Source organism: Mus caroli, unplaced genomic scaffold, assembly GCF_978045245.1.
Source record: "Mus caroli unplaced genomic scaffold, Mus_caroli_1 scaffold_10, whole genome shotgun sequence".
Classification (NCBI taxonomy): domain Eukaryota; kingdom Metazoa; phylum Chordata; class Mammalia; order Rodentia; family Muridae; genus Mus; species Mus caroli.
Genome location: NW_028227265.1, coordinates 24,161,606 through 24,179,908, shown reverse-complemented (window position 1 = coordinate 24,179,908; position 18,303 = coordinate 24,161,606). Strand labels below are relative to the sequence as shown.

The 18,303-nt window shown below is 50.0% G+C and overlaps 2 protein-coding genes across 8 annotated transcripts; one reads left to right on the top strand and one right to left on the bottom strand.

Annotated features, from left to right (window-relative positions):
- Window positions 1-942: 942 nt before the first annotated feature.
- On the bottom strand, window positions 943-15,500 carry LOC110299973 (leucine-rich repeat-containing protein 29-like). 6 transcript variants are annotated; one of them, XM_029480877.2, is made up of 8 exons: window positions 15,445-15,500; window positions 12,389-12,490; window positions 3,701-4,693; window positions 2,286-2,501; window positions 2,023-2,166; window positions 1,647-1,864; window positions 1,373-1,547; window positions 943-1,260 (listed from the first exon to the last, which is right to left on the bottom strand). In XM_029480877.2, the coding sequence occupies exons 1-7, from the start codon at window positions 15,466-15,468 to the stop codon at window positions 1,379-1,381; spliced, it is 1,866 nt and encodes a 621-aa protein (XP_029336737.1). In that variant the 5' UTR covers window positions 15,469-15,500; the 3' UTR covers window positions 943-1,260; window positions 1,373-1,378. The 6 variants fall into 6 exon arrangements, with proteins under 6 accessions (XP_029336737.1, XP_021025618.1, XP_021025620.1 ...); XM_021169959.2 differs by having other exon boundaries at window positions 943-1,547; XM_021169961.2 differs by having other exon boundaries at window positions 943-1,547; window positions 3,701-4,647.
- Window positions 15,501-15,580: 80 nt separating this feature from the next.
- Window positions 15,581-18,282, top strand: Tmem208 (transmembrane protein 208). 2 transcript variants are annotated; one of them, XR_015048607.1, is made up of 6 exons: window positions 15,581-15,692; window positions 16,285-16,380; window positions 17,405-17,464; window positions 17,551-17,713; window positions 17,838-17,922; window positions 18,002-18,041. XR_015048607.1 is itself a non-coding variant. In XM_021170647.3 (6 exons), the coding sequence occupies exons 1-6, from the start codon at window positions 15,687-15,689 to the stop codon at window positions 18,137-18,139; spliced, it is 522 nt and encodes a 173-aa protein (XP_021026306.1). In that variant the 5' UTR covers window positions 15,581-15,686; the 3' UTR covers window positions 18,140-18,282. The 2 variants fall into 2 exon arrangements, 1 of the variants encoding a protein (XP_021026306.1); XM_021170647.3 differs by having other exon boundaries at window positions 17,551-17,687; window positions 18,002-18,282.
- Window positions 18,283-18,303: the final 21 nt, after the last annotated feature.

Sequence of the window (18,303 nt, the reverse complement as noted above, 5' to 3'; positions counted from 1 at the left end):
CCAGGTCCAGTCTAGCTCTCTGCCTGCTGCCTATGGCTCTTAAGTACTGCCTATCTGTCAGCATATATTCCCCACTATGATCATCGTGGACTCACCCTCTGAAACTGTAAGCAGGCCCCTAATTGAATGCCTTCCTTTATAAGTGCCTTGGTCATAATATTTCATCACAGCAATAGAGCAGTGACTAAGACATGTCCTGTATTGTTTAATACCTCACTACTGTTCTGTTGTCATGGTTACCATGAATTGAATTGAACTGGTACGTTACACAGACATGTGTTTTTGTCTTCCATTTGGTCCTCAGGGTTCTTGTAGACAAGCTAGCATCTTCCCTATATTCCATCAGAGCCTACACATACCTTCCATACCTGAGCCACACCAGTCTGTCCATCTGACCTTTGTGCCCCTTCTGCCATGTTCACTGCCTTGTTGCGTTCCTTGACCCTCTAAGTTCATTGCTGTTGTAAATTCCCTGCCCTCACTGCTGTTTCCCTGCTCACACATCTCCTGCATACCACACTGCCCCATCTGCTAGCTGGCTTGTCTCCCTACTGGGTTTGGTGATTGGGAGAACAACAGCCCTTGTAAATCCCAACACGATGCATGTAGCTGCTTCTAGAACTGATAAACAGACACAGTATGGGGACACACAGAGGACCAACAGGGTAAGACAACCTCAGAGCTGCTCTTGGGAAGTCAGGGGCACTGTTCAGGGTTTGGACTCCATGGCCACATAGGATCGTTCTACTCAGACATGCTGTCCTATGTCTTACCCTATCCCAAGACAGCATGTGAATCTGGTGAACAATTACCCCCAGGTCTGGTCAGGACCAGTGTCTTTGCAGCAGGGTATGAAAAGGGGAAATGCTGAGAAAGGCCTCCAGAATCTCCCATGTGGAAGAAGCCAGGACCCCTTTATTCTGAGAACATCAGAGAAAGTCATAAGATCTGGAATTTTTAATCTTGTTTGGGTTTACAATGAAGTTGGTGGCTGGCTGCTAAAGCTCTGAAGGACTGGAAGAGACCCCACCCTCACCCTACCCCTGGGAACAGGCAGAACAAAGGCTTTAGTCTAAGTAGGTGGCTGGCAAGAGGCAGAGTCTGGCCATCCCCAGCACCAGGCCCAGCTCACCTGTGGGTCTGACCTTTAGAGGGGCCCATGGCAGCAAGTGTAGCTGGGAAGAGGTGGCTGCCATCTGTGGGGTACACTAGTGCTGCAAGATCCCTGGATTGGTTCTGTCCAGAGTCTTAGAAAAGGTTCTAGAACAGGGGAAGGCAGGCAGGAGGCACTGGGGCAAACTCAGGTCCACAGGCCTGGCTGGGCTAGGACTATAGTGGTGAGGGAAGATGAGCTTCAGGGCTAGTTACTGACCTGGCCTCAAAGTGTTAGGGTCAGGTCAGCCCCTCCCACGAAGCGAGACTGGATGCAGGTCACCTGAGGCAGCTGTGCCTGAAAGTGTCTGACGGCTGCCATGTTGATACCAGGACACATGGCCACGTCCAACACTCGAAGCTGCTTGCATGCCTGCCCAATTGTATCCAGAGTTCTGTAAGGAGGCCACAGGATGAGTGCCAGCCAGTGTGAGACCAGAGCCCAGCCCATGGCTTGGCTCCACCTGCTCACTGCAGTGCCACCAAACACTTACTGCTCTGTAAGCTGACTGCAGCTGGACAGGTTGAGATGTTGTAGCCTTGGCCACAACCTGGCTGCCTGGGCCCATCCCTCGTCACTGAGGTGGCTGCAGTGACTCAATGTCAAGCGCTCCAGGCTAGGACAGCCCCTAGCCACAGCCACCAAGCCCATGTCTGTGAAAGCTGGCAACAAGCTCAATGATAACTGCCTCAGCTGAGGGAACTGGAGCACCTGCAAGAATGCGGATAGAGAATGGCCCCAAAGCCCCAACGCTTGGGCCCCTTCCAGGTTCCTTGCTTGTACCAGAAACCGAAGAGAAAGGGATGCCAAGCACAAAGTGGGTGGCCCAGTCCCAAGCACCAGCCCTAATGTCCTCAGTTTAGTCACACCTTGGCCAAACTGGCATCAGTCAGCTTACTGCAGGCTGTGAGGTCCAACTCCTGCAGGGCCTGAAGCATGAGCAGGGAGGAGCCCTGTGGCTCAGAACTGGGCTCCTGAGGATCTGGAGCCTCATTGTCCACCTCCTGGTGTAGCTGTGGGAAGAAACCCCTGCTTCTCAGGTTCTTCTTAAGTTTTGTCAAAGATTCGGGACACCCAGAGGGCAGACTGGGCCAAGGTCACCGCACCCTCTCTAACTTTAAGAATCTCATACCTGAGGACTTAGCACAGGCTCATCACTTGGCTCCTTCAACCCCAAAAGCCCCCAATCCTGGAGCTCCTTGCACCAAGCCAGGCGCAGGACTGACAGGTGAATGAGGTAGGTGCATATGGCCTGCATGGTCTGGTTAGTGAGGGCCATGCAGGAGGACAAGTCCAGCACCTTGAGGCTTGGGCCCAATGCTGGGATCATGGAGAGCACCGAGGCATCCTGGGAGGAGGACAGAAGGTTAGGACCAGCCAGCGTGGGCCTCCGTGCTTGGCAGGGGGCACCAGCAAGGGTCTGATAAGATTCCTCGGCCAGAGGGCCCAGAGAGAGAAGCAACACGGTTCCCATGCTGGTTGTGAAAGTTTGGAGTGCACAGGGTGGGCTGTGAAGGTGGGGAGACCTCCAAGGGGTGCTGAAAGGCAGCCTATGGGTGGGTGGTACAAGGAAGACTGTGAACAGAGAGTTTCAGGCTGCTGTTGTCCCTTGCTCCCAGCCCTGTTGAAAGGATGTGCTGAGGCAGCACTCTAACCACAGCCCACTGGACCAGGAGTGGAAAGGCGAACCAATCAGATGCGTCTCCTGTGGAATCTGAAGCTCAAGTGTTAGCCTGCCACCACCATGAGAAGCTGGGGGCAGCAGGAGCTAAATGCAGAGCAGAGAAGCTGGGTGCAGATGCAGAGGGACCTGCAGAGGCAGGTGAACACTAAGAGACACTGGTGGCCAAGAAATGCTTAGTGGCCAAGGAGTGGTTAGGGAGAAAAGTGCTTGCCATGAAATGAAGTTGACATAGGATTTCAGTCTGGAATGTTCTTGTCATAATAATAGGTTAAAGGGATAGCCCTCACAAGAAGGACCAACTGATATGCTCAGACAGGAATGTCACCCATTGGGCAATGCTGAGCCCTATGAAGGATCTAACTTCACCCAAGAGGTGACCCTGCAGCTCTCAAGTGATATTATCCACCCCAAAGCCCTGCCTGCTGAACATCTTCTTTGGTACAATGCAACACAACCCTGTTTTGGGTGGGGAGTTCTCTGACTAGCCCTGGCTGACTTGGAAATTCTTTGTAGACCAGGTTGGCCTTGAACTCAGAGACTGGCCTGCTTCTGACCTCTGTGCTAGGGTTAGTGGTGTGTGCTACCACTCCCTGAGTTTCCTATCACTCATTTTTTCTAGGCTTCCTTCATCCAGAACTCACATACGGGGTAGAATCAGTTCATGAACCTGGCCAGTGAGGACTGTAAAGGCATTTGCCATCTGTCTAAGCCCCTGTCCTTTTCCAAACCATGTCTCAAATTCATTCCTAACTACGATGTCTAGGATGCCAACACTGGGTAGCCTCTCCCAGGGAGGGGGGGGGGGAGGGGACTCAGGCCCAGCTCCCTCAGACCCTAAGCAGAAGGGAGGGAAGGTAGCTCACCTTCAGTGAAGAGCAGTAAGCCAGCCTGAGGGAAGTCAGTGCACGTGGAGCTCTGCGAACTGAGCCTAGGACCTGGGCCAGCTCCCGACCGCTCACCAGACAGCATTCGGCCATGTCTAGGCTCTGCAATTCACGCAGGGCCCCTAGGGCTGCACACCCTGCATCTGTCAGTCTCTGCAGTTTCTTCAGACTCAAGTGCCGCAGGTGGCGTAGGCCTCGGCTCACAGCCAAGAGTGCCCCATCGGTCAGGTCTGAGCAGCCACTAAGGTCCAGGGAAGTAAGACCAGGCTGCTGGCAGCACAGGATGGTCACAGCCTCTGAGGAGAGGTCTCTGCAGCTGTGCAGATTCAGCTCCTCCAACTTCAATCCAGTCACTTGGCCCAGGGCTTGTAGGGCCTCCGGGGGCAAACCAGTACCACTGAGGTCTAGGGCACGCAGCGTGCCAGCTCGCTCCTTGATGAACTTCAGCAAGTTGTGGAAGGAAAGCTGGGAGGGAGAGGAGACCTGGGGGCTGATGGAGCCCCAGGTTGGGCTTAACTCAAAGGAAAGATGGCAGTAAGCCAAGGAGAGGCGCTCCAGGCTGGGGAAACAACTACTGAGATGGTTGAAGCTGAGGTCAGTCAGGTCACGCAGGCCAGCCAGGTTAAGATCACGGAGGCCACTCAATGCCTCTCGGACACACTGTGCTGTCTCAGGCTGGGCCAACAGAGTGCCTGATGTGAAGAGACTGTTGCAGCCACTGAGATCAAGCGTACGAAGGACTGGGCATCCCAGGATCAGGGCCAAGAAGGACGCCTCTGTGGGGCTGCCCCCACCCAGGCACAAGCTTTCCAGGTGTGGGCCTAAGTGGTAAGCAACAGACTGCAGTACCTGGTGCGAAGCTGGCGAGCCGTCCAGGTTGGTCAAGCTGATGCATGAAATGCCCCTGAGGCCCAAACTCTTGATGGCTGAGAGTGAGGCAGAGGACACGGGAATGTTGTAGCGCACATTTGTCTACAGGGTAGCAGTAAGCCTGAGGTTAGACTTCTCAGAGGATGAAGATAGTCAAGAAAGGCCCTTCTACAATGAGCACCCATCCTTAGTGTGTGTGTGTGTGTGTGTGTGTGTGTGTGTGTGTGTGTGTCGTGTAGCTGGGTGTAGGCAGGAAGTGGGAACTGGGAAGGGAAACAAAGCAGGAAGTAGGAAGACAAATTATGCTGGCATTTGGAAGAAAACGACTATTGGGCTAGCAGGAAGTCAAGCGAAGGACCTGCTAGATGCCCACAGAGGGACAAGGATAGTGTGGGAAGTGAGCTAACTGAGCACAGGAGAGCTGTGACCTATAGGACACCCGGTGATGCCTTCATGGGGTGGAGGACACAGGATGCTGGATCATAATCTTTTAGATCCACGACCCAGCCAGGATCTTGGCATTAGTAACCAGCTCCCCCAACTTTCTAGAGAGGATAGAGACAGCACTGAGCCGACTGAAAGGCAGAAGGGCAGCAGATACCACTCAGCTTCTTGGAATCCAGGTACCAGGGCACTGAATCTCTCTGGAATACAAGTGGAATTAGCACTGAGCCTAGTCCCCTGGTGGCTTTAGTGGCATGAATATTTGCAAGTAGTGAAAGCAGAAGTGTGTTTGCACATGCATGTGCATGCGTGTACTTTAACATGTGTAGCTGTCTGGAACACCTATATCACACCTCTGCAGGGAGCAGGACCTAGGCTAAACCCCAGACAAGCAAAGAACATTAAGCTGGACTTGCTTAAAGAGAATAAGGAGCGGTGAAGCACGCCTTTAATCCCAGCACTCGGGAGGCAGAGGCAGGTGGATTTCTGAGTTCGAGGCCAGCCTGGTCTACAAAGTGAGTTCCAGGACAGCCAGGGCTATACAGAGAAACCCTGTCTCGAAACCACCCCCCCCAAAAAAGAGAGAGAGAGAGAGAGAGAGAGAGAGAGAGAGAGAGAGAGAGAGAGAGAGAGAGAGAATAAGGAGCTCATGTTTGGAGTTGGGGGCACAACACAGGAGTTCAGCTCAGGTTTAAGATGTGACAATATGATGGCTTAGGCAGGTGTTTGGGAGCAACCAACTAAGGGAAATGTTTTTTTAAGACCCTTCCCTGATCTCACACCAAAAAAAGGAGTTAAGGGGAAGTCAATGCAATCTGCATGGAATTGATCTGCAGTGGGAGAAAGAACAGCTGAGTTCCAAAATCCTATCCACTGGCTTGGGGACACAGCTCACGAGTAGAGTATTTCTCTAACCTGTGTGAAGCTGAGTTGAATCTTCAGGGGAAAAAAATCACCTAGTCCATTCTCGATACCTGTTGCCTAGGTAGCAGGAAAGTGGTTCTTTAAGAAGGCGTTAGTTCTATCAATATGGTTCTGATGCAGAAAAGCTGAGCTCTGGAAAACACTTACCTCTGTCAGTAACAACAACCCCCCCCTGTTCTCTGTGTCCCTCAGAATAACAACCAACAGGGAGTGGAAAGGGCAGTGCTGATGGGCAGCAGTCAAGCCTGCAGATCTTAGCAGTGTCCTCCCAGCCCACACAACCCATCCCTAGTAAGGGAGGAACCGCTGGCTTCTTCCTTAGCAGAAACAGCCACCGTAAGGAAGAGCCAGGAACTGGGAGCTGAGAATGTAACTCAGTTGGTAGGGCAGATGGTGGTCAAGCACAAGGTCCTAGGTTTGATACCCTGCATTACAGAAACCAGGCATAGTGATAGATTCCTATAATCCCAGCATTTGAGGGTTAGAGGTAGGAGAATCAGAAGTTCTTGGTCATTTTTGACTACATAGCAGGTTAAGACATGGCTGGGATATAGGAAACCCTGCCTCAAAAAAGGAACAAAACAAGGACCCATCTTCCTGGACTTTCTCAGAGGAGTCAGAAGCTGGCCAGCACCCCCCTCCTGACCCCACGTCTAGATTGTGTTTTTTCCCTGTTCCCCGAAGACGAGCCCTCACCACAGGTCCCAGGTCCCTCTCTCAAATTTAAGGAGAGCTAGGGGAAGTTCAAAGGGTGACAAGCTGGGGAAGGAGATGAAAACTTCAGAGAAGGCAGGCTGTAGAAAGGCACCAGTCACCGAGAAGCCCTGTACACCATGTGAATCCATCTACTGCCAAGGAAACCAGAGCTGGAGGAGCTATGAGCCACCCGGGCAGCGCACGCCCCACCACTCATGTGGCTCAGGAGCCTAAGAGCCACTCTGTGCCAACAGCTATAAGGACAAAGGAGCTCAGCTGCCTTCCCTTCCTAAGAACCTAAGCAGCCAGGAATGTTCTGCCATCTTAAACTACCTCTCTGTAAACAAGATGGACAAACAGCCAAGAGAGAGCACTGGCAATCACCCCAAGGTGCAGTCCACAGTTGGCAGACACAAGGCAAACAGGCAGGGTCTGGAACAAAGGGTTTTCCAGCTTCTTGACGAGAGAGGAGACTTGAGACCATACCTGGTCCCTGCTGGTTGTTCTGTTTTGCTTTGTTTCAAATTGTCTTGAGATGCAGTCTCACATAGCTCATGCTGGCCTTGAACTTGCTATGTAGCAGGAGATGACCTTGAACTTATTTTAGCTTCCACTTCCCAAGTGCTGGGATTATAGGCATGCATCACTCACTACTCTTAGTTTTACATACTACCGGGAGCCCAGCTCAGGACTTTTTTATTAAGCAAGTACTCAACCAACTGAGCCACATCCCCAGTGACCCTGACCACTATTATTCTTAGCCAGGCTAGGCAGCCTAGAGCACTTTATACAATGGCCATCCTGCTCCTGATGTCAGCTGGAGAGAACAGGAGGGGGTGAAAGGGCAGTCTTTAGAATATCTGCTTCTTTGAGGGGCAGGTGCAAACAGGGTTCCTGCGTTCTGGACTTCGGCTTTTTCAGGCCCTAAGAAACTGCTTTTGGAGGCTTGAGGGAGGATTAGCAGGATACCCGCTCTAGTCTCAGCCATCCACCCACAGATGACAAGTAAGCCCTGGCCTCCTTTCCCCATGTTAGCATCTTATGAGCAATTGCAGTCGCTTTGGAAATGCCCACTTTTAAGAACGACAAGTACCCCTTGACTGCCGGAGGGCAGGATGCAGTACCTAGTGAAGTCTCATGGTGAGAGAGAGGCTCGTGTACAGGTTTTGAGGGCCCTCTAATAGAAGACTCCTCCCATCTGCTTGGTTCAGGAATCCAAAAGCTAAGGTACCTGCTTTCCATCCAGAAAACTGCAGTGAAATACAGCCCTGGTGCTCAGCAGTCCTGGTCTCGAGCAGCTAAGTACTCTGGCCAGGAGGAGACTACGCTCCATAGTGACCAAGCCAGTGGTGGCCACCAGGACTTCCAGAGCAGTAGGCAGAACTTGGGAGCATGTGGGGCCCTCCCTGTTTTATTATTTGGGGTGCATTAGGATTAAATACACACGTCAGGGAGGATTAGGGGAATCAGAAGTCATATAGTCCATGTATCGTACCCTAGCTTGGCATGACTTAGTCCCAGCTTAGCTTTAGTTGGCTACTACCTTCCATGGCACCAGTGGCTTATGGAACTGCCTCCTGCTCTACCTGCCAACATCTGGGTCTTAGAGGGCAGGCTCTGTAGACTACTCTCTGGGATATAGTACTGGTGACATATAAGCAGTGCCTTAGGTGCCTGTATACCTATAGCTTGGCCTTCCACCATTCTTGGCCTAGCAGGGTCTTTGTCGACATGACCTGGAGTTCCCAGGTAGCAATGCCAGCTCTACAAGAGTAGCCACCAAGATCTCAGCCATGAAGATCTCTTCCTTCCTCCTTGCTCCTCCTATTCCATCTCTCCTGTACCCAGGAGCCTAACCACTCCCTCTGCCTTCTTCTTCCCTGCTGGACACTATGAGATGTCTCTCTCCCAAGGGCTTGTATCCTCCTCCCTCATGCTGCTGTGCCAATTTTTCCTGCCTAGCTGCAGATAACAAAACCAGCTGCCCACTGTGGCCTGTGCCACAGATAATGGAATACTGCTGAGAAAGCCATGGCTTTCCCTATCCCACTTCCTCCATGTCTCCCTTCCTGACAAGCCTACCATTTTCTCCTGCTTCAAAACTGCAGGCTTCTCTGCACCCAGCCTACCATTTTCTCCTGCTTCGAGGCTGCTGGCTTCTCTGCACCCAGCCTTCTGAGAAATGGCTGCTCTGCTTCAGAGCAACCAAAGCACCAGGACTCCCCTCCTTGTTTGCTGGCTGGCTCCCACCTCCAGCTCCTAGTCTTTTGGTTCTGAAAGTCCTTTCTTCTGTCTTGCTAAGCTGTCACACCTTATCTCTGGGAATCCCACTGGTTTTGTCTTTCTACCGATCCTTCCTTTAGGTTTTGTTTTGGGGGGAAAGAGTCTGACTATGCAGTTCAAGCTGGCCTTAAATTCACTATGAAGCCCAAGATGGCCTTGTCCTCATAGCAATCCTTCCTGCCTCAGTCTCCTGAGTGTCAGAGCACCTTTCCTCACCTCTCCAAATGTTCCCTTTGTTCCCTGGGAAACACACGGGGACACTCAGATCCACTGTCTGGCCCCTTATGTCCCCTCTGTCTCATCTGCTCACTCCTTCCTGTCACAGCTCCCTCCTGCAAGTCACCATGTCGGAGCTTCTCTGTACCTCTCTCTCCTAGAGCATATCCCTAGTGGCTTACTACACCGCCTGCTGGGGAAGGGCTGTAGCCATTAACCTTGTCATTCTATCTAATGTAGCCACTGGCTCTCCTCTCGCTCTCTCTTCAGCCTGCTTTTCATTGGTCTCTCTGGAGTCATCTACACACACAGACCAGAGATGAGTAGGTTCTACCTGACCACACACACTGTGCTATGTTACACTACACTTCATCCTGTGGAACAATACAGCTTCCTTTTCCTTTCCTTTCCTTTCTGTGTGGGATGAGCCAGGGGAGGACATTGCATGCCATGCTTTATTCCCTGGAGACAGGGGCTCTCACTGAACCTGAGCTCGGCTGGCAGCCAGCTGCCCCACTGGGTCTCTTACCTCTGCCCACTACAGCACTGGGGTCACGGAATGGGTTAAATGGGTGCTAGGGATTTGAACTCAGCCCCTCATACTGTCACACCAAGCACTCTTAGCCACTCTACTGAACCATCTCTCCAGTCCTATCTTCCTTTCTTTTTGCTGTTTTAGGAAACAGAATCTTGCCCAGGTTGAACTCTGACTCGCAATCTTTCTGCCTGAGTCTCCCAAGGGCTGAGATTACAGACATGTTCCTCCATGCCTGGCCCAGCTACTTTCTGATCCATATTATTTTCTTCAACCAGACATTAGAGATTTACTGCTTCATGCCACTTAGAAACCCTGATAAAAAATGCCCAATTCTGAATCCACCATCTATCCCTGAATACGCTTCTCCTCCTGCACTCTTAACTCCCTTGATCCAAGTTACCCTCACTCTTACCACCCACTGTCCCTTCTGCTCCATTTCCTCCACATACTGACCGTACTGACCGTATCCCACTGGGCATGGTGATAACCCTTGAACTCTTGGCCTGCCTGCCTCTCCTTCCAAGTGCCGGGCTTACAGGCCTGTGCCACCACACTCAACAGGACAGCTCCTGCCCATGAGCATTGTGTTGCCATCTCTCTAAGGGACTTTACATCATTAATGATCCTCTCAGCCGTGTAAATGCTCTGCTGTTCCTCTGCTCCTTACAGTTTTCCCTGAGGTGGGGCTACTCAGATCTGGGGCTTCTCTTCCACCCACTTTTTCCCAGTTTCCATTTTTTTCCAGCTGAGTTCAACTAAAAGCCAGGGCATTGTCCATGCCAGTCTCGACTCCAGCACTGAGCTACACTCTTCACACTTCCCCTTCTCCAGTGACACTGAGTCTGGGTGTGCTACCCACACCTTCCCCTCGAATGTCTCACACAGATATTCAACTATCAACTGAATCTCGTCATCTGGGTATCTCACACTTTAAGTAAGTCCATGACAGCAGACAGACCATCCAATGACAGGCTCCACTCACATATACACATTTCATATGTCACAGAGGAAGTTTCTGACCCAACAAGGAAGGTAAAATAGAAATTATGTAGGAGCTACTTGAAAACCAAACAGATCAGCTTCATACTTTATCATATAAATTAAAGTTTCATGAATGAAACCTAATTCTTACCAATAAAAGTTCAAGCCAATCTGGGCGTGGTGGCTCAAGTCTGTAATCTAAGCACCTAGAATGCTGCGGCTTGTAGATTGCTAAATTCATGGCTAACCTGGGCTACATTGTGAGACACCCCCCTCCCCCAATTAAATTAAAAAAGAAAACAAAACATTAAAACCATAAAACAGAAATTTTATTTTTATTGAACCAATCACTACTCTAAAAATCAGCTATATTCTTTAAAAGAATAAAAATATGAGCATGCATTGATGAAATCGCTGGGGGCAAGGGATCTTTAAGTAACCAATGAACGAACACAGAAGCTTAATATTGTACCTCATATGTAAACACTGCATTCTACAAATAAAATGAAAGAGCAAATAGGAATATATTTTAACCAATATATAAAGAATAAATCTTTTGTTTTGTTCTTCTGTTTGTTTGTTTGTTTGTGACAGGATTGTTTCTTTGTGCAGCCCTGGCTATCCAGGAACTTGCTCTGCAGACCAGGCTGGCCTTGAACTCAGAGATCTGCCTGCCTCTGCTTCCTGAATGCTGGGACTAAAGGCATGCACCACCACTGCCCAGCTAAAGAGTTTATTTTTAATATATAAAAGGTTCATACAAGCAAATTACTAAGACCCTACCAGTTAAGTGGATAAATAACACAAATAGCTAATGAGACAAAAAAAAATTTAACTTCACTATAACTAAATCAAAACTAATTAAATAAAAATTAATACAAGCTATTGCTTTCAAATACCACAGATGTTTATGTTGCCCTCCTGGCTGGGCTGCCTCCCCAGCCTCCATTTTACCCTCTAATCCATTCTGGAGTATGGAGTTCTAAGACACAGTTCACACTGTCCTTGCCTGTCTTACCTTTTCTTTTTTAAAAATTTATTATTTTATGTATGTGAGTACACTGTCCTCTCTTCAGACACAGAGGGCATTGGATCCCATTACAGATGGTTGTGAGCCACCATGTGGTTGCTGGGAATTGAACTCAGGACCTCTGGAAGTGTAGTTAGTGCTCTTAACTGCTGAGCCATCTCTCCAGCCCTGTCTTACCATTTCTTTACGGCCCCACAGCAGTAACTGGAAGAAAGCCCAAGCTCTCTCTGCTGCCTGGCAGGCACATCTGCCACCTTGCCATCTTGACCACATTCTTGACTCTTCTACCACATCCCACACAAAAAACTTAATCCAGTTATGTGGAATTTCCATACCTTGATGCCCGTTCTAGAAAGAGTAACTTGTGTTTCCATCCTATCTCTCAGGCCTGCCCTGATGCCACTGCATGGTCTCATCTTGGTGCCCTTGTCTGGGTTTCACACTCTCATTGAGATGGCACTGAACACACGGTATCACGCTAACTGTTATTTTCCTTCACTGGACAATGTGCTCCTTAGGGAGATGATGTTCTATTCACCTGTGCACCCCAAGCTCTGTACCCCAAGACTAGTAGAATGAATGTGTAAATATATAAGGATGGATAGACAGATGATAGATAAGCAGGGCCATGAGAAGGAGAATAGAGGAATAAGTAAGAATGGACCAAGTGAGGTGGACATCTTACCTCCCGAAGGGCATTCTGGGCTGCACAGTACCAGGCCCGACTCACAAGGGAGGCCTCTTTCTGATCTGACAGAGGCAGGAAGCTCAGGATATATGTGAGCATCTGAGGGAGAAAGATAAGGTGTTTGAGAGCTGTGAGAGCCAGAGGGCTTTAGGACCCTCCCCTCTGGGTCTGAGGACATCAAAGCGCTGGCTTCTAGTCCATCTTGGACCTAAAGCTTCATGAAGTACTGACTTCCTTTCTTCAGCCTGGAAGCATGCCTCATGAGAATGAACCTATCATGAGCCACTTCTGAGAACAGGTTTGTACGAAATAATAATCAAAACTCATACCCAGTTTAGTAGAAACAGCCCGAGCACTGGGGCTACACAAACCTGGTCCAAGTTCCCCCTTGGCTAGCTGACTTTCTTGAGCCTTGTTTTTTTTTGTCTGTAAAATGGCAACTGTTGTGAGATTTAAATAGGTTCTTGTGGGAAGTTACAGAATAGCATTTTTCTGCACATCTAGCCCACAGGGTTTCACTATGTAACCTAGGCTACCCTGGAACATGCTGTGTACTAGACTGGCTTCCATGTGGCACAGCCATTCTCTTGCTTTAGCTACAACTCTATCTCATGTGATGGGATTGTGAGCATGAGCCATGACGACCAGCTTTGGGACCCCTACTCTTCCCATCTCTCCATTACCAGCTTGTTTTCTCAGCCAGCTTAAGGTAGGACGACACAACAAATTTGGGAGACTCAACTCTTCCCTCCAACAGTGCTCAATGAGTCTGTAGGTGATGAGGTTGGTGGGGCTCTGTCTGGAGTGAGAAAGGGGTCACTTGGGAGGCCAGGAACAACTTCCTATTAACTGCCCTTTTCTTCTAGAATCTTCCCTCGTTGAGTCCTATGACAAAGTTTTCTAGGCTTTTACCATGCTATAACTGTCCTACTTCTGAATTTGCATGATTCCCAATGTTAAATCTTTTGATTTTCAGTTTACTTGTATAAGAATACTCAACAATTTAATAGCTTTACATTGTCCTATTCACCAAGCATTAGTCTAGTACAATTGTCTTTGGGGTCCTCTACTCAAATAGTTATCAACCTTAATCTCAACCAAAAGTGGTTTTTGCCCTCAGTCCAATTTTACCCTTTAATGCCGACTGTTCTCCCAATCTGAGATCCCTACTAACACTTGGACTGTAATGCCAACTGCACTATTTTACCCTTTAATGCCGACTGTTCTCCCAATCTGAGGTCCCTAGTAACACTTGGACTGTAATGCCAACTGCACTCCCAATCTGAGGTCCCTAGTGACATTTGGGCTCATGTTCTTCTATTCTCTACTCACAAAGCTGACGGTTTAGACAAGGCTAACCCAGACTTCCCCGATCCCAGCTCTACTGGAGAGAGTTACCCAGGAGAGTAACCAGTAGAGCATGTGACTTCTCTCAGCTTCCGTGTCTGAAGTGTATGAACATGTGAAGGTATTTTAAAACCACCTACATCAGTTCTACAGGGACTGGATGGCTGTTAGTAGCATTTCTACCTTTGTAACATCACCATATTAATAGCTCCAAATTTTATCCCCTGGAGCTAGATTCCTTTTACAGTTTCCTTCTATGTTCAGCCTTGTTAATCCATATATAGTCCAGTTTCAGTACCCCTAGTGAAAAACCTTCTGGGTTCACCAATAATCTCACAGTCCAGACCTCCATGCCTGGTTGGACCTGCTGCTCCCAGAACATCCCCAGCCCATCCTCACTACCAACACAGCATCTCTTTTCCCGTATGTGGGGCTCTGTCTGCAAAGTCCTTCTATAGTGACTTTACTAGCTCTGCTGTGTTTTCTCCTTTCTTCTCAGATGCTAAGTACATACGCAGTACTCACCCAATATTTACTGGATTAAAGATAGTCCTTTGCCTCTACTTTCACCAAAGCTTTGCTCAGGGAAGGGGTGGGGGATAAAGGAGAATACTATTCAGAGGAAAATGACTAGGACCAGAGAGGAGAGACATGAGGAACAGTATGGATGGGACTGGGATGACTAAGCCCCCATCCCTAGGGGGCTTAGAGGGAAGACTGGACTAAGAGAGTGGCTGACCTATCTTCTGAATGATCAACCCTGGGAGCCATGCTAAAGGACAACATGTCTTAATGGAAAGGATCATACATAATTCATTAACCTGAGAAATGCCTTTCTAGCACTAGAGGAGGTAGAGATAGGGGTGGAGTGGTTATCCCATGAGACCACCCCAAAGGATTACTACTACTGGTTACCCATGGGGTTTACAGGGATGAATAGATACCTTCTGGGGCCAAAAGGGAATAGGATGTCATTGAAGGCTCTATGCTAAAGAGAGGATGTGTTCTACGACTCAAGGGAAAGGGCCTGACTTCCTAGGGCAACGAGAGGGGGTTGCCAACCCTCAGGGCAAAACGGATTGAGAAGCCATTTCAAAAAAGATGCAAGACACAAAGCCTGCATCTGTATCTCCATGCCCCTGGCTAAAGGAACAAACACCCCATGGGGTTGAATAGTACAGGGGCAGCCATCACTAGGGGTCTAGAATGAGGAGCAGGCTTGTCTTACATTAAGGACGTTGGGTATGGTCCCCAGAACTAGGGGGCGGGAGCAGTCTATTTCCAACTGCGAGGACAGTGGGGGAGGGGCGGAGGAAATGGAACGACCATTCCAAGGGGCCAATGGGGATAAAATTGATTACCCTTTAGGGACGGTGGAGCGGACATCTTCTAGAACTGAGGGGGAGGGAACGGCCATCTCAAGGGAAGGGGATGGGCAGTGAGTCTGTCCTCATTGAGGTGACAGAGCAGCCATCTTCTGGGGCCAATGGGTAAAGAGGGAATGGTATCCCAACCGAAGGGGTCGAAGTGGCCCCAAAGAGAGCCGTTACCCAGAGTTTTCAGGTCGTGGGATCCGCCGGGCGGCTCGTTTCCGCCTGGCGGGAGGTGCCGGGCGAGCTGTCAGATAGCCTTTCCCCAAAGCTCGGGACCCCGAAGGCGGGGCCTGTCCCCGACCCAGGCCTGAAGGACCGCTCGCTTCCTCTCACCTCCAGAGGCAGCGAGTCCGCCATCGCAGCTCTGCCGTCTCCGCCCCCACGCAAGGTTTTCTGGGACGTGTAGTCCCACCGACTCAGGGGGCGGGGCTTCGGAAGGAAATGGAATCCACTTCCGCCCAGGAGCGGACGATTGCGCTCTTTACCGGAAGTGCATGTGCTGCCGATGTGGTGTCTACTGACTGCAGTTCCAGTTACTCGCGCTTGTTTCAGTGGCTGGGTGTCTGCTGCGCACCATGGCGGTAAGGGACAAGGCGGGGTCCGCACCGGCAAAGCTTTCCCGATGTTGGGAAATTAAAAACAGAAGGGCACGAAGGCATAAGGCACTGGGCCAGAGAGGGGCGCCACCCAATGGACTGTGCTAGAGCGAACGGGATGCGGGGAGAGTGGCCGTGCAGGACTACACCAGAACTAGTAGTGTTGGAGGCTAGGGCGGGCGCGGGCGCGGGCGCGGGCGAGGGTAGTTGCCAGTTCCAGATCTAAACTACTACTCCAGAGGGACGCCATTAAATTCCGCTGGAGTTCTCCCGGAGAGGATCTCAACCCAAAGCTGAACCTTACGAGGAAAGCCAAAGAAGATACTAACGTAATTTGAATTGTTTTGGGTGAGCATTAGGCGATCACAACTGGGGGTGCAGTAAAGTCGGTGTCCTAACTATATTAGAAAGATGGACTAGAGGAGTGGTCGGTATCTCAGGGATTGCTAGGGTTGACAAAGCACGCTAAGGACTTGGCTGCGGGGCAGATAAAGCTCTGTAGGTAGCCAGGTTGGTACAGGGAGTGAGGAGGACTGAGGCAAAACAGCTCTGGCAACATCTCACCATCCCTCCGCAGCCCAAAGGCAAAGTGGGTACCAGAGGGAAGAAGCAGATATTTGAAGAGAACAAAGAAACTCTCAAGTTCTACCTAAGGATCATACTGGGAGCCAACGTAAGTTGTCTGCCTTGTGCTTTCTCTGCCTTCTCATTCCGATCTGATTAGGAGTGGCAAATGACAGCCAAGGCTCCAAAAGAGAACGTTGTAAAGAAATGAAGCCAGGCAGACACCAGCCTGTAATCCCTGCACCAGGGAGGCTCAGGCAGAAAAATGGGCGGTTTGAAGTTAGCTTTGAGTAACAAAGAAATCCTATCTCAAAAAAATTTTTTTTTTAAATAAAAATAAAAAGGGGTGATGGGGTTAATAAGTGAAGCTGGCCATAGTGGCATATAACTGTATTTCTAGCTATTTGGAAGACTGAGGTCAGAGTGTTGAGTGGTAACCAGAGCCACACAGAAAGACTGAAGTCTCATTCGAGAGAATGAGAGCAGGTGTAGCTCCGTGGTGGAGCCCTTGGCTAGGTTCTGCCAACATCGCCAGCAAACACTGCCCTCCTCCCCCCAAAGTATCCAGGGACTGAGTGGTCAGAGCACTTGTTGCTCTTAGAGGACCTTGGTTCCACTCCCGGCACCCACATGGTAGCTCGAAACCTTCTCATTGAGTGGATCCAATGCCCTCTTGTGACCTCTATGGTACCAGGCACAGGGTCAGACACATGGTGCACATAGATACATTGCAGGCAAAACCACTCATACACGTAAAATGTATTTTAATTTTAAACCATTAAAAAAAAAGTAGCCAGGCACAGAAGAAATATGAACTAGACGTAGAAGCAAAACATGAAGAAATGAAGAGGAAACAAAGCAAAACAACAATAAATAAATAAATAAATAAATGCCCCAGCTGAGATTTGTTATACTGAGGCCATACCAAGCTTATACATGTTATACTAAGGCTTCTCTTCCTGGACAGATAAGAGTTTAAGCATTATCTGACTCAGAAGCAGAGGCCTTCCACCACCAGATTTCTTCCTCCTAGTCTGGCCCAGTTCTCCATCAGAGTTGAGGAAAGCCCATAATTTGGGGGGTGGGGGGCTGGCCTTCAGCCCCAACCTGATCGTGTATGTGTGTGCTTGCAGGCTATCTACTGCCTTGTGACCTTGGTCTTCTTCTATTCCTCTGCCTCATTCTGGGCCTGGGTAAGTATCCTGGGAAAGGAGTGTGCACATGCACATGTGCGGAGGGTCAGTGGCCAGCCTGTGACATTGTCACTCTTGTCCTACAGATGGCCCTGGGCTTTAGCTTGGCTGTGTACGGGGCCAGCTACCACTCTATGAGCTCGATGGCTCGGGCATCCTTCTCTGAGGATGGGTCCTTGATGGATGGTGGCATGGACCTCAACATGGAGCAGGGCATGGCAGAGTGAGTGTCCCCCATCGCCAGCTCAGGTGAGCGGCCCCAGGGCTGGGGCGCTGGGGCCCACACAGCCCAAGACTCACAACTAAACAGTGTGGAAGGGGCAGGCCTTAGGGCCAACATACCATCCTTGGCAGCCGTCCCTTTATCCCACAGGCACCTTAAGGATGTGATCCTACTGACAGCCATTGTTCAGGTGCTCAGCTGCTTCTCCCTCTACATCTGGTCCTTCTGGCTTCTGGTACGTGGGCTAGAGTGCTGGGCCTCCCCATTGCTCGCCAGTCTTTGCAAGTAGCCTCACATGGTCTTTTCTCTCCTAGGCTCCAGGCCGGGCCCTTTACCTCTTGTGGGTAAACGTGCTGGGCCCCTGGTTCACAGCAGACAGTGGAGCCCCTGCACCAGAGCTCAATGAGAAACGACAACGCCGACAGGAGCGGCGGCAGATGAAAAGGTTATAGCATCCTTAACTGAGGCTGTAGGCTGCTGGGTGCTGGTTGGCTCTGTTATGCTGCGTGGCCCCATGCCTGGAGCAGTGAGGGCCTAGTTTAAAGGCCAAAGCAGCCTGGATTATAGGATCACTAAATAAATAGTTTCGAATGTGGCTAACGGCTGTGTGGATGAT